This window comes from Equus caballus, chromosome 12, assembly GCF_041296265.1.
Source record: "Equus caballus isolate H_3958 breed thoroughbred chromosome 12, TB-T2T, whole genome shotgun sequence".
In the NCBI taxonomy this organism is placed as follows: Eukaryota; Metazoa; Chordata; class Mammalia; order Perissodactyla; family Equidae; genus Equus; species Equus caballus.
The window spans coordinates 44,141,559-44,154,907 of record NC_091695.1 but is presented as its reverse complement, the minus strand read 5'-3'; the positions used below and the strand labels follow the sequence as shown (position 1 = coordinate 44,154,907).

General features: G+C 59.4%; 2 protein-coding genes across 3 annotated transcripts in view; both read right to left on the bottom strand.

Annotated features, from left to right (window-relative positions):
• The window catches only part of RAD9A (RAD9 checkpoint clamp component A), a 59,609-nt gene extending 58,208 nt beyond the window's left edge, over positions 1-1,401 (bottom strand). The window contains exon 1 of the mRNA XM_023654555.2: positions 1,045-1,401. The gene's annotated coding sequence lies outside the window, so the exon portion shown is untranslated. The remainder of the gene's footprint in view (positions 1-1,044) is intronic.
• Positions 1,402-4,328: 2,927 nt separating this feature from the next.
• Positions 4,329-12,888, bottom strand: SSH3 (slingshot protein phosphatase 3). 2 transcript variants are annotated; one of them, XM_023654547.2, is made up of 14 exons: positions 12,328-12,888; positions 11,791-11,828; positions 10,969-11,200; positions 9,931-10,049; positions 9,779-9,850; positions 9,358-9,423; positions 9,058-9,246; positions 8,874-8,967; positions 8,491-8,619; positions 8,346-8,392; positions 7,270-7,416; positions 6,852-7,052; positions 6,483-6,756; positions 4,329-5,280 (listed from the first exon to the last, which is right to left on the bottom strand). In XM_023654547.2, exons 1-14 carry the CDS (start codon positions 12,736-12,738, stop codon positions 5,008-5,010), a joined length of 2,292 nt encoding a protein of 763 aa, XP_023510315.2. In that variant the 5' UTR covers positions 12,739-12,888; the 3' UTR covers positions 4,329-5,007. The 2 variants fall into 2 exon arrangements, with proteins under 2 accessions (XP_023510315.2, XP_023510314.2); XM_023654546.2 differs by having other exon boundaries at positions 11,791-11,831; positions 12,328-12,651.
• Between the last annotated feature and the right edge of the window lie 461 nt (positions 12,889-13,349).

Genomic DNA, 13,349 nt, shown 5'->3' with positions numbered 1-13,349 from the left:
CTTTATCACTAATTTAAAACTCCTTGTTAGGATTTTCCCAATTAACACAAAGCTTGAACTCAATGCAAGTAGCATAAGATTCTTACGTATTTCTTACAACTGTGTGTATCCAGGCTTATGTAAATGTTATATTATATAAATATTATATTTCAATATCCAGCTGTTTCTGCATCATAATATGTAAGAGCTCATAACCTCTATGAATCTCGAGGAAGGGAAAGTATCTCCTGAACTACGTCGTGGGGGGTTTGCACGTCCCTAGATGCTGCCCCGTAGTGATTAACCCGGACTACAGCTGAAGTGAGGAGATATACCAGCTATGAGTGTCCAGCCTTGGGGAAGAAGACGCAGGCTTCCCCATCGGACTCTGCCTACATAACCATCCCGCCTAGGAGAATGGATTTGTCCAGCAATAAAGGAAGCGGCTCCAAAAATTCAAAAAAGGTCTCACAGTGGCTAAGGAACATTTTTTAAAATATCAGAAATGACACCTGGGACTTGAGATAGCGCTTGCTATGTGGAGGCCCCTGGCAAAAAACTTACATGCATTGTCTCATTTAATCTTCAAAAACCTGAGATGGTACTGTCACGACCTCGTTTTGCAAACGAGGAAACTGGGGCTCAAGAGATGCAACAACTTCATCCAGAGTCACATACCCAAGTTTCTCTGACTCTAGACCCTGAGCTTAAACCACCCAGTTCCCTTTCTTCCTTCTTGCACTTGGTGGGCAACTAGGGGCAATGATTCCATATCCGGTAAAAAGACCTTAGGGGTCACCTGCTTCAACCTCCTTACTTTACAGAGAAGGAAACTTGTCCCTGGGGTCACACAGAGCCAGGGGCTGCTCTGCAACGGAGTTGCATGTGCAGTGGAATTCCAGTCCAAGCCCGATTTGACAGAGAGGGAACTGAAGCCCAGGGAGGCTGAGCCCCGGGTCCCGGCTCCCTCAGAGGCAGAGCCGGATCCGACCGCGGGCGCCCGTTGCCCTGCCTGGCGCCACCTGCACGTCCACCTTCCGCGCCCGGCCCGCGCCCCGGGAGTACCTGTCTGGGCGCGCAGGCCCTCGGCCGGGGGTGACAGGCGCTGGCGCGGAGCGAGGGGGCCGTGCGGGCCGGAGCCCAACATGGCCTCGCCAACCCGGGCCGCCCTGGGCGCCTTGGCCTTGGAACGCCGAGGCCCCGGGAGCGCGGACGGCCGGACGCCGAGGAGAATTTGGGAGCGCTGGTCCCAGGAGGCAGGGCCGCCTGGCCTCCTCCCCTCAGGCCCCCTCCTCTGCGCCCCAACCGTCCGCAGACCCCCGTCCTAGCGCCGGGGAACCTGGGGGGAGCAACAGCTTCACGCTGGGCAGAGTTGAGCCGCCGGGACTCCGGGGGGCGAGGTTCCCATGGAAACGAGAGGGGGCTCTTTGCGCCTGCGCGGACGCGCTAGGCACGCTGGGAGTTGTGGTCTCGGGGCTGTCAGCCAGCGGCCGGAGGAACGGACGCAAGATGGCGCCCGAGCGTCGCGGTGGGATGCGAGTCGCTGGGATCCCAGCACCCCGGGTCCTGCCGGCGGAGGAGAGGCCGCGGAGGCCTGACAGGTAGTTTCTCCCGGCAGCCATGGCTCGGAGGCGTCTGAGATGCAGGGTGAAGGGGCGGGGGCGCGGGCTCTTCGGCGCGTTCGATATTGCCGGTCGAAAATTTGTCCGGATGGGGGGCCGTCCGCTCGTGGCCGGTCCCAGCTGGGACCGAGCCGGGCCCGGCGCGGGGAGAACATTGTGAAGGTGGGAGCTGGCGCAGAGGGACCGGCTGCCCGGGGGCCGCGAGCTCCTTGTCCCAGCAAGTGTCAAGTCGGGGCTGGGCTCCTATGTCAGGTGGGAGTTGAGTCGGGGCTCCGTGAGCAGGGCTGGGTCTGACCCTCCGACCCACCTTGGACAGGACTGTGAACTCAATGCCTTGATTGCCCGGGAACCACCCTCTCCCCTCCCGAGTTGGACCTCTGGACTGAGATCTAGAAACTGGGACCTAATTCAGCCTCTATCAGAGTCTCAGTTACTTCTCTGGGCCTCAGTTTCCTTATTTCTAAGACAGTGGTCGTTAATGCCTGCCTTTTCTCCTCTGGCGGTGTTGCAAGGTTCATATCATGACACTGATGTGTAGGCTGGACAGTCCTTTAAGGACAAATAGGCATTACCATTCGCTGTAAATTGGTGCAACTTCTTGGAAGGAAATTAGGCAATGCCTTTCAAAATTACAAATGCACATAGACTGCTTCAGTAATTCTAGAAATGTGTCCTACAGTTTTAGTGGCTGTGGCACGAGAAAGTATATACATGCGTACTTAAGCATTACTTGGAATGGGAAAAAACCCCATAAACAACCTAAATGTTCATCGGTAAATGACCACTTAAATAAACGATGGGTTCCATAAAATAGAGTGTGTGTGGTTATTTTAAAAATCAAGCAGAGGGGGCTGGCCCCGTGGCCGAGTGGTTAAGTTCGCGCGCTCCACTGCAGGCAGCCTGGTGTTTCGTTGGTTTGAATCCTGGGCGCGGACATGGCACTGCTCATCAAACCACGCTGAGGCAGCGTCCCACATGCCACAACTGGAAGGACCCACAACGAAGAATATACAACTATGTACTGGGGGGCTTTGGGGAGAAAAAGGAAAAAAATCTTTAAAAAAAAAAATCAAGCAGAGCTTTCTGTACTGATGTGCAACTGTTTGTGATATGAAAAAAAATTTCAAAGTGCAGAATAGTATAAGAGCTGTAATTTATATTTACAAAAGAATGCACACATATATTTGATGATATAAGCATGGAATGTCTCTGAAAGAACTCAGAAGAAACTGGTGACAATGGTTGCCAGTGGAGGATCAGAGGACAAGATCAGAGGGAGACATACTTTTCATTTTATATTTTTAAAAAATATATTTTTTGCCCTTGATAGCAGTTTGGTGTGCTTTATATATACAGTTCTTAACCATTTGTCTGCATTTTTTATGCAAACAGTTTCCTCTCTAGTTTTTTATCCCCACATGCTGAATTCTTACCTCTCAGGGTCCTCCATGGATTCTTATTGGCCCCACAGCTCTGAGTTCAGGATTGGACTCTGCCCTCCCAACTGCACAGCCTTGGCTTCCCTCCTGACACTGTCACCCCCACCTGTCCCCACCCCCGGCCTAGGACTACTGAAAGGGCGGTCTGGGTGGGACTCAGGGTTGGCTGTACGATGGCAGGCAGCCCCCTGTGTTTGCTCAACAGAGCAGACCGGCCAAGTGGATTGAGAATCAGAACCAGCTTCTCTGTACCCCACCTTGTGACCCTAGGCATGCCACCCCCAGACAGGTACAAATGATGCCTCTTCTAGAGAGCACGTCGAGACTGAATTCATCAATGTCTAGATGACATGTGTTGTTAAAATGTCAAGGTGGGAGGGGGACACTTAGGGACTGCGCGGTCTAATCCCTTTGTTTTACAGAAAGACTCGAGGTGACGTAACTTGTAAGTGGTAAAGCCGGGGCTGGAACCAAGTCTCCTGCCCCTCAGTCCTCTGGGGTTAGAGCAGTGCGGGGGGGCCCATCAGGGTCTGGGTGAGAGACTCATTCTTAACGCTGGGCATGAGGGCTCAATGAGAACAGCCGGTGCCAGCTCCTGCCTCTGAGGCCTGCTTTGAGGGAAGGAGTTGTGTACCCATCCCAACCAAAGTAGTGTGTTATATGGCGGAGAATATGATCGTGGGAAAAGCAGATTAGAAGTGACAAAGATGGAACCACTTACTCTTCGTGAACACTGAGACTGAGCCGACGGAACCCCGAGGCAGAAGGGGAGGGCCCGCTGAGGGTCCTTCTTCCCTGGCAGTGATGGGCTGCCTTAGAAAACCCGGCTGCCTTGCATTGTAGCAAGAGGAAGATTCTCGGGGTCCAAAGTGTGCTCAAGAACTAGCACCAAATGTCCAAAAGGAGCCTTCGCTTCTGGAACAGGCTTGGTCCTGTCCAGATAGGCGTTGGCAGCTTCTCCTTCCTCCTGGGTAACTGCCTTCAGCTGTCCCAACAGAGCCGAGCACCTGCTGCCCCGTGTACACTTGTTCCCCGGCCCCTGCCTGACGGGCGTGCGCAGCTAACGAGGACCCAGGCCCTGCCCTGGGAGACGAGGGAGACAGGCTGACCTCCCCTCTTCTCTTCCCCAACCTTCTTCCCTCCCCACCCAAAAACACCACCCGCTAAACGGCCTGTCACGAGACACCTGGGAACTGTGAGGAGCCTGGAAGGAGTAAGGAGAGGCCAAACTCTGTAACCAGAGAAGGAGAGGGCTGATGGGTAGACGGCTTTCTCATAAAATTGAAAATAATATGAAAATGTTCTTTATTTCTAAGTACAAAGCCAGATACTATGAAGACTATGAAAAACTGGTCAGAGGCCGTGAGGTCGAAGAGAAGACTCTTTGGTCTGTGCTCTGTGAGCCAGTGTAGTGCCATGGGGGGTGGGGAGGGTGACGGGCAGCAGCAAAAGACTCGGGGCCGGTTGTGGGCTGTTGGAGGGGGGCCCGGCCTCGGCTCCTCAGAGCCCCCTAGGGCTGGGGACTGCGGACTGAGTTACTCACAGCCTTTGGGGCCACTGGTCCTCTGGCCTAGTGGGCCCCAGGAATGAGGGGGCAGGGATGAGGCACACAGGCGGGGGTGAGGGAGGAGCCGGAGGCTTTCGGCGCTGGGGAACTCGGTGTTTTATTCCGTGGCGGCGAGGTTCCAGGTTCAGCAGCAGTTGAGAATGCAGCTGGTGCTGTTGCCCGCCAAGGCACCTTTAGTCTCTCTACCTCATCCCCGTATCGAGACAGTCTTGAGCCCTTGGACAGGTGGACATGGGTCCGAGACTTAAGGCTGTGCAGCTGGGGCTGTAGTGACGGGGGTCTGGGGCCTCCTGGGGAGGAGCTAAGAGGAGGGCTGCAGGCTGACAGGAGTGAGGGGTGCTGGTCCCGGGAGCTGTTCAGGCGCCTCTATTCGTGTCTAGGGGCCTGGGCATGAGGAGGGCTAGGCCTCGCCCTCCTCCCCACTGCCATCCACGCTGGCCTGCCTCACCACCTTCCGGAGCCTGGGTGTGGAGGAGCGGCCAGCCTCCCCCTGCTCCTGGAAGACCTGGCTCCGGCTGGCCACCAGGGCGGCGCTGTTGAGGGCAACCACAGACTGGCGGGACTTCAGGGATGGCCAAGGCCCCTTGCGGACCCGCCCACCTCCCTTGGCCTTTGATAGCTGAGGGAAGGGCTGTGGAGGGTCTTCATCTGAAGACTCGTTTGAAGAGAAAACCTGGAAGGGTAAGAGTATAAGGAAGAAGAGTCAGAGGGACGTCTCCCCTGGAGCACAGGGCCTGGAAAAGGGTAGGTGCCAAATGTTTGTTGAATGAATACAGAAATACTGAGCTACTCAAGGGTCCCATTTCCCTAGGAGGGAAGACAGCACCCCAGCCCTACTGCCCCCGCTCCTGGGCCCTCACACGTCTGCAGCTTCCTTCTGGCCCCCCGAAGCCCTCCTCAGCTCCCCTGCACCTGCCGTGTCCTTGAGCCCTCTCCTCCTCCTCTTGCTCCCTCTACCTCTGTACAGTTGTCCTCTGAGCCACAAGTGAAACTCCTTATGGGGGCCAGGCCCTGTGCTGGGTCCCAAGTGAGGGCACCCTGCTTTAGGAACACCCACACCTATCCATCAACCACCCATCCCTCCCCATCCTTCCGCACCCAGTGTCACCTCCTCCAGGAAGCCTCTCCTAAATGTCCCTGCCCTCCATGAGATGAGCGCTCCTTCCTCCCCGTCAGCCATCTTGGCCTTGAGTCCCGTGGGGGGCCTGGCTTCCTAAGGCCAGGGCCAGCTCCTGGTCTTACCCTTGTGCCCTGTGCACTCAGCACAGAGAGGGTGCTCCACGCCTCAGCCAGTCCTTTGGTGGTGTGAGTGCCCTGACCCCTCTGCACCCAATCCTTTTTTTTTTTTTATTGAGTTATTGATAGGTTACAATCTTGTGAAATTTCAATTGTACATTAATGTTTGTCGGTCATGTTGTAGTGCACCCCATCCTTTGATGGGCTGCCCCTCAGATTTGGGAGGGCCTGCAGAGCTCGTCCTGTCCACCCCATCCAGGACCAGCAGCTGGTTGTCCAGCTACTGGCCTGGGGAGGATGCTCACTCCATGGCTGGGCAGCCCAGCCCCTCGGAAGCGAGTCCTCGCGTCAGGTTTGAGGGCTGCCTGCAGCCTTCAGCCCGGGATCGGCCCAGCACGGAGCCCACGCGCAGGCCCCGGCCCATGACGGCTCCCCAGCTCTGCGGAGGGCAGTGCTTGCCTGCCCTCCCCAGGGCTCCTCGGCTGCTCTGAGGGGACCAAAGGGAGCTGCCCAGGGTGTGGTCTCTGTGCTCAGGTGCCCCCAGTCCTGGTCTTTCTCCATCCTCCTGCCATCTGCTCCCTCCTCCTTTTGGCCCCCACCCTGCCTCAGCTGGGGCTCCTTCCCTAGCCCCAGCCTCACCTCTGGTGGGTCTTCAGCCCCTGAGGTACTTTCCAGCTCCAAGGGAGGCTCCAGGAGGCTGATGGACCTCATGACTCCACGGAGGTTGATGCGGGGTCGCGGCCCAGGCTCTTCTGTTGGGGCTGCCTGGCTCTCCTCTGGTTCTATAACCTTCACCTCCCCACTACCCCCCGGTTCTGGCGGAAGAGGTGGGAATGGTGTAGAGACCTCGGGGGCCAGGGGCTCCTCTGGGGAGGCCCCACCCGCTTTCTGCTCCCAGACATGGCTCTGCCGGCTGTGAGGAGGTGGCCCTGAGTCAGCTTGGTTGACCCAGCAGCCACCCCCAGCATCCACACATGCCCACCCCCTTCCCTTGTGCCCCCCCAGTACCTGGCAGTCAGGATGCCCTGATAGGTCTGCAGCTGGCGCAGGAAGCCGGGGTTGGGGCGGACGATGGGCCGGAGCTCCTGCACGTGGCGCAGGGCCTGCTCCAGGCTCCAGCCGTACTGCTTCATGGCATAGGCGATCACGGTGGCAGCCGAGCGGCTGACGCCCATCTTGCAGTGGACTAGCACCCGGGTGCCCTGCGCCCTGTGGAGGCAGAGCATGGTCAGCGCCCCCTCCCCACCCCCTGGCTGTGAGGAGCCCTGCAGCATGGGAGAAGGGCACGTGGTGGGCCCACTACCCAGAGGAGAGGGGGAAAGAAGGAAGGACCCCGAGGTCCCAGAGCTGAGGGCAGAGCGAGCAGGAGGGCATAGGACTGCTCGGAGCTGGGGTGGGGTAAGCAGGGGGGCAGGGAGGTGCCCACCTTGCAGCCTCCACGAAGCGGTGTGTCTCCTTCCAGTGGGGCAGCAGCTGGGCGGACTCCTCGTCCCAGAGGCGCACGTTGTGGTAGGTGAAGCGCTCAGGGTAGAAGTTGTCAATCTCCCGGGCCATGTTCAGGATGTGGCTGACCCTGCAGCAGGGAGTGTGAGGCCAGGCCCATGGGCCAGAGGACCCAGCAGACCCTGGGGCTTTCTGTTTAGTTCTCGGTTCTGAGTCAGGTGGGGGTGGCACAGTTATGGTGGGGGGAGAAGAGGACTGTGACCCTGAGCAAATCATTTCACCCCGCTGGGCTTGAGTTTCCCCTCGAGTCCAGGTAGCTGCTGGGGTCCACCGCAACACTGACCCTTCTATTATTCTTGGAAGTCAGAGAACAACTTTTTTAATTAATTAATTAATTAATTAATTAATTTTTGAGGAAGATTAGCCCCGAACTAACATCTGCTGTCAATCCTCCTCTTTTTGCTGAGGAAGCATGGCCCTGAGCTAACATCCGTGCCCATCTTCCTCTACTTTATATGTGGGACGCCTGCCACAGCATGGCTTGACAAGCGGTGCCATGTCCGCACCTGGGATCCGAACCTGCGAACCCTGGGCCGCCGAAGTGGAGCATGCGAGCTTAACCGCTGTGCCACCGGGCTGGCCCCAGAGCACAGCTTTTGAGCTAAGCTGAGATCAAGTGGATCTGCAGCAACTGAGTGACAGAGGCCATAGCAGGTTTCCTAGAAGCCTGTGGTGGACAAATGACAGGAATCTATGGGAGAAGGCAGCCAGGTCCCCCCTGGGGGAGGGGCACCTCCTTCTCCTGGAGGTGCTCAGGCGGAGAGGAGCTTTTCTGCTTTACAGTGGGGGGGAGGGAGGGGGGTGGCCCAGGGAGCGCCTGCAGGGCAGCAAGGTTGTTCTCCTTTCCTGGCCTGAGGCCACGCAAGGGGAGCAGCTCCAGGAAACAGAGCTAGCCGCTTTTGAGGGGGTCAGGGGTTTCTGTCCAGGCTGCCCCTTAGGGAAGGCCAAGTGCAGGGGGAGGACAGAGCCGGGGTGGTCCCGGTGGGCTCGGAACCCTACCTGTTTCTCTGCAGCTCCTCCAGGTTGGCTGCATTCCACTCTGAGCCCTGCGGACAGGGAGAGAAGCACCATTCTCCCTCTCCGCTGGCTGTACCAGGCCTCATCTCCCACCCCTGCCCTCACCTCACCCTGCCCTGCAGCTCACCAGGTAGAGGTGAGGGAAGATGCGGGAGGCCCGGTCTTGCTGGGCCATGAGCAGCAGCATCTGGTTGTCAATGAAGTCGCGGTACTGTTGGAGAGGGCAGCCCAGGCGCTGCTCCAGGGCCTGGCGGATCTGCAGGCAGAGCCAGAAGGGAGGAGAGGCTCCGGGGCGCCTCGCAACCTTCCTGACACCCCGCCCTTCCCTCTGGGGCCTGTGAGGACGGTAACTGTCTCATCTGGTCAGAGGAGCTGAGGCCAGGCATCCGCAACAGGCTCAGGATGGGAGGAAAGCAAGGTGGGAGCGCTCCAAGGAGAGGGAAGCCCTGGGCCCCGCTGAGGGGCCCCCGCTGGGCCCAGCTCTCTGCCCGGCCCTGGCACCCTGCCCACCTCTTTGGAAGTGATGCTCTCCAGGTCACTGGTGTCCAGCACCTCCCACAGCTCGGCCCGGATCGCCTGCTCCATCTGCTCCTGTTCTGAGGGCCTGGGAGCCGAGCCGAGTCTGTCAGTCCAGGGCCCCCTTCCCTGCCTGCCATGGCACCCACCCCGCTCTTCCTCCCCTCCGTGCACTGACCGGCCAGGCTCAGCGCTGGGAGGCCGCAGAGATTCCAGGTCAGCCATGGCCGTCCACTCGTTGAGGCAGCTCTGATCAGAGCTCAGTCTGTCCTGGTAGTGGCTGGCCCAGGTAAGGGCACTGCCCCCTGGCACAAGACCGCTGCCCAGAGCCACCTCACACGCCTGGTGCAATACCTGGAGTGTGGCCCTGGGACAGAGGGAAGGCTGGGTCATGTTGTCCTCCCTGCTGCCCCTCCCAGACCCTGCAGCCATCTCCGAGAAGAGGAGACTGGCCTGAGCTGGGCACCCTAGCCCTTACCACATGGTCTGGATGGAGATGGGCTTGAAGATTCGGCTCTGCCCGCCAGATGTCACACTGAAGCCCCTGCAGGAGACCGGGTAGGGGTGGAACCTGACTCTCGGCTCTGGGACAGAGCCCTGAGAGGCCCAGCCACCAGCCACCCTAGGAGGCTGGCCCTCAGAATATGTACACACCATCTGAGTTTCAACATAAGCCCCGTTGGCCAGATATGGGGCAGGTGAGACCCAGAGAAGTTAGTTGACTTGCCCAGGATCACACAGCAAATCTGAGGTAAAGCTGAGTAGGCCCAGGCCGAGACACCCGGCCTGGAGTTCTTTACTGCTCCTCAATGCCCAAATGCCCCATCAGATACAATTCCTTGGTTATTCCCTCTCCAGGCCCCTCCTGTCCCCTCCCCACTCCAGTTGCCACCTCTTACCCATCTCCATCTAGGTACACCTGGGTGTCACTCCAGAGAGGCAAGACCAGGCCCAGGGTGCAGCTGGGGGAGCTGGCAGGGGACAGAGGGAAAGCCATTGACCCCCAGCCCCTGACTTCCTTGCCCCCCTCCCTTCTTCTCCCTGCTCCCACCTGCTGTCAGGGAAGTCGACTCCCAGGAGGACTGTCTCATCCTGGCTCAGGGGTTCTCTTGTGGAAACCACCAGCAGGTAGCGGAGCCGGGGGGGCCGTGCTGCCTCCAGCTGGGCTGCCTGAGGAAGATGGGGAGGGACGAGCCCAGGGTCACAGTGGCCCAGAGGCCCCTGCTCCCCCATCCCCACCTCACACACACCCGGGCCTGGAACAGACTGCCGCCTGCTCCCTCTGTGCCCATCCCCCTCTTCCCAGATACCAGATCACTGGTTACAACCCAGTGGTTCCCAACTATTGGATTTTGTGGTCCAACAAAATGTTTAAAAATTTTTCCTAAAGGAGGATGTGTATGGAAAAAAGGAGAGAGTGGGCCTGACGTAGATTGTCCATTTTTTATTTCTGCCTAGGAAGGAGGTTTCAAAAAGCCTTTCACTTGCCATTACCACCATTTGATTCGAGAATTGTTTCTCACCAAAGAAATATTAAGGACACAACCTCACAATAAAGCACGGTGCTTCTGTGGAATAAATTCGGCTTTACGACAGACTGCCTGCATCTTGTTTTTCCCATTTCGCTGTGGACAGTGAGATGTCCCACAGGCAACTGGGAAGTGATCCCCCGACTGCCACCCATGTCCCATCCCCCCACAGGCCCCTCCAGCACGCCAGCCCCTGGTGGGGGCTCAGCAGGCCCCCCGACCGCCAGTCCATTTATGGACAACTCATATCTCAGGAAGGTCTCGCGCTGGTTGCACAGAAGCCCGCGTCTGTGTAATTCCCAGCTCTGGGACCTAGACCTAATTTGGCCCTATGGGCTCAAGCAGGACAAACCTCCCAGTCCTTTCCCAGCCCTCCGGAGACCTGAAGACATGACATCACCGTGTTAAAACAACTCTGGCTGAAACAGCAGGGTTGTCGGGGTTTGGGTAACCCTGCACTCCCCAGGGTGCCCCCTGCCCTCACACCACGGCTCCCCAGACAGACAACTGGCTGCATTTGGCCCTCTCCTCGCCCTACCCCTGGGGTGGAGGCCCCTCACCAGGCGGATGTCGTCCTGCGGCCTCAGCAGCTCCACCATGAGGTGCAGGTGCTGACTCTGCTCCTGCTTCCGGGGACTCTGGGGCCCAGGCCCATCGTCTGTCTCATCCCTGCAGGGCTGCTCTTCGCCCGGGGGCTCCTCCGCTGGCTCCGGGCTGGCCTCAGCTGCATCTTCACCATCCCCGCCATCCTGCAGTCCCAGGACAGCCCCGCGGAGCACTGCAAAGCTCTGCCTGGCAGGGCGGCAGGGAAACCATATGGCCGGTCATGCCCCTTAGGACAGGGCTGTGTCAGAATCAGCTGGCGGACTTCTTAACACAGGCATTGGGCCCCATCCCCAGAGAGTCAGCAGGCCTGCAGTGGAGGCCTGAGAACGTGCATTTCTAGCTAGCTCCTAGGAGATGCTGCCACACTTTCAGACCCACACCTTGGAGACGCTCACTGAAGCCCCCAGCCCATCCATTCTTTCCTGAGGGGGCGGAGGCTGTCCCCTTTCCCTTCCCACCTGCCCACCTCAGGAGATGCTGCAAACTTGGTGGGGACCCAGGAGTCCTCAGGCCCTGTTGTCCCATCCTGCCCTTTGGCTTGTGACCACTGGCCAGGGCCAGGGTCCAGGATAGTGGGTGAAGGAGCCCCAACTGACCAGCGGGAAGACAAAACAAAGGCAGCCAGACCAGTGCTGCAAGCTGGCCGTGCCCACCAGCTATGCCCACGGGCGACACTGCCCCACACAGTCAGTAGGTGGCTTTGTCGAGTCCTCCAGGATAGCAGGGGCCAGGCCTGGCAGCTGGATGGGGGTGTCTGTGTTGGGGGAGGCGCTCACCTTCGCTGGAGCCGGCTTCTCCTCTTGGCCCTCTGGTCCTGCTGAGAAAGCAGCCCCCAGGGCAGAGTGAGGGGGTAAGGACTCCTCTCCCCTCCCCGCTCTCAGGGCTGGGGAAGTGGGGGAGTGTGGGAATCGCCCTCCAGTGGGGAGTGGAACCAGAAAAGGTATCAGATCCCCTCCCACCCCTAGTCCACTCCCCATCTGGAGATCCTTGGGGAGCCCAGGCCCAGGTCCAGGTAGGGCAGCAGGGGTAAGGGTGGGAGGGGTGCTGGAGGTGTCTGGGTAGGCCCAGCTCCGGCTGGCTGGGAAGTGGGTAGGGCCTCCGCAGGCTGGGCTGGCGCTCAGGGCTCTGGATCTAACTTGGTCTGAGTTCCTGGGAGCTTCCAGAGCCCCCTCAATCCCCTCCAGCCTGAGACTTGGGGTCCCCCTGCGCACACCCCCAGGCTTGAAGGGAGCCTGTCCCTGGGCAGGACCCACTTCCCCAGGCCCAGCTAGCAGCCAACTGCGTGGGCAGGACCACAGCAAAGCCAGACTCACCGTGGGCCCCACAGGCGTGGAGTGGCCGCTGACCGGCGGCGAGCGGCTCACTGTGACCAGGGCCATGGGGCCAGGCCGGGGACACCTGGGCCGGCACCGGGCACGGGGTCCTCCCACAGCCCCACGGACAGTGGCTGCCCCGCAGGACCAGGAAGGAGAGACCGAGCCACTAGGGCCTGGCACCTCCTCGGGGGTGGCCCTTAAAGGGCCAGACACCCGAGCAGCCCGGCCTGCGGAGCCGGCACCGAGCGGCTGCCGCCCCTCCCCTCGCGTCTCCTCCGGTTCGGCCCGCCTCGCCCGCGCCCCGCAAACACGCTGGGGGCGGGGGCGGGGCCGGGGCGGGGCGCGGCGCAGGTGCGGAGTCCGGCGGCCCTGAGGGCCGTGGCCAGAGGTCAGGCAGCTTGCCTTCATCGCGGGGTTCGATCCCTCCTCTCAGGAAGCGCCCCTGCCCCTGCCCCTGCCCCTGCCCTCGCTGCTCCGCCCAGTTAGGTCACCTGAGCTCTGCTTTGGGCCTCAACCGTTCTGTTACCCAGCAGAGTTGGGACCTAGGGACGCAGGACTGGAGAGACAGGTCTTGGGGAAGATCAGACAATCGGGCCTTAATGGGGGGGGGGCACCCCAAACGTCTTTCTCCTTGCCGGTTGGCCCTCAGCTTCCATGCTCTGCATGAATCACTGGGAGACCGGCAAAGCTTCAGGAAAATCAGGAGGGATTTAGAACTAACCCATGAGGCTCCCAGGGGATCCTCAGGGCCACCGCCTTGGAGGTGAGCAGGGCAGGGCTGTGCAGTTCAGAGCTGCTGCCAAGGGAAGTGACTTGCCCAAAGTCACTCTGATACCCGAGAACACGCCCAAGGAACCTAGGTCCAGGGTGCAAGGGGCTCTGGCTGTAAGTAGATCTGGAGGCCCAGCCTTTCCCCATCCGCGACAGGAGCGCGGAGGGGTTCTGGGAAAGCCAGCCTGGGGGGCAGGAGGAACGATGGTCTCTAGGAGGTGGGACAGGGCTCCGGAGCACTGACGTCT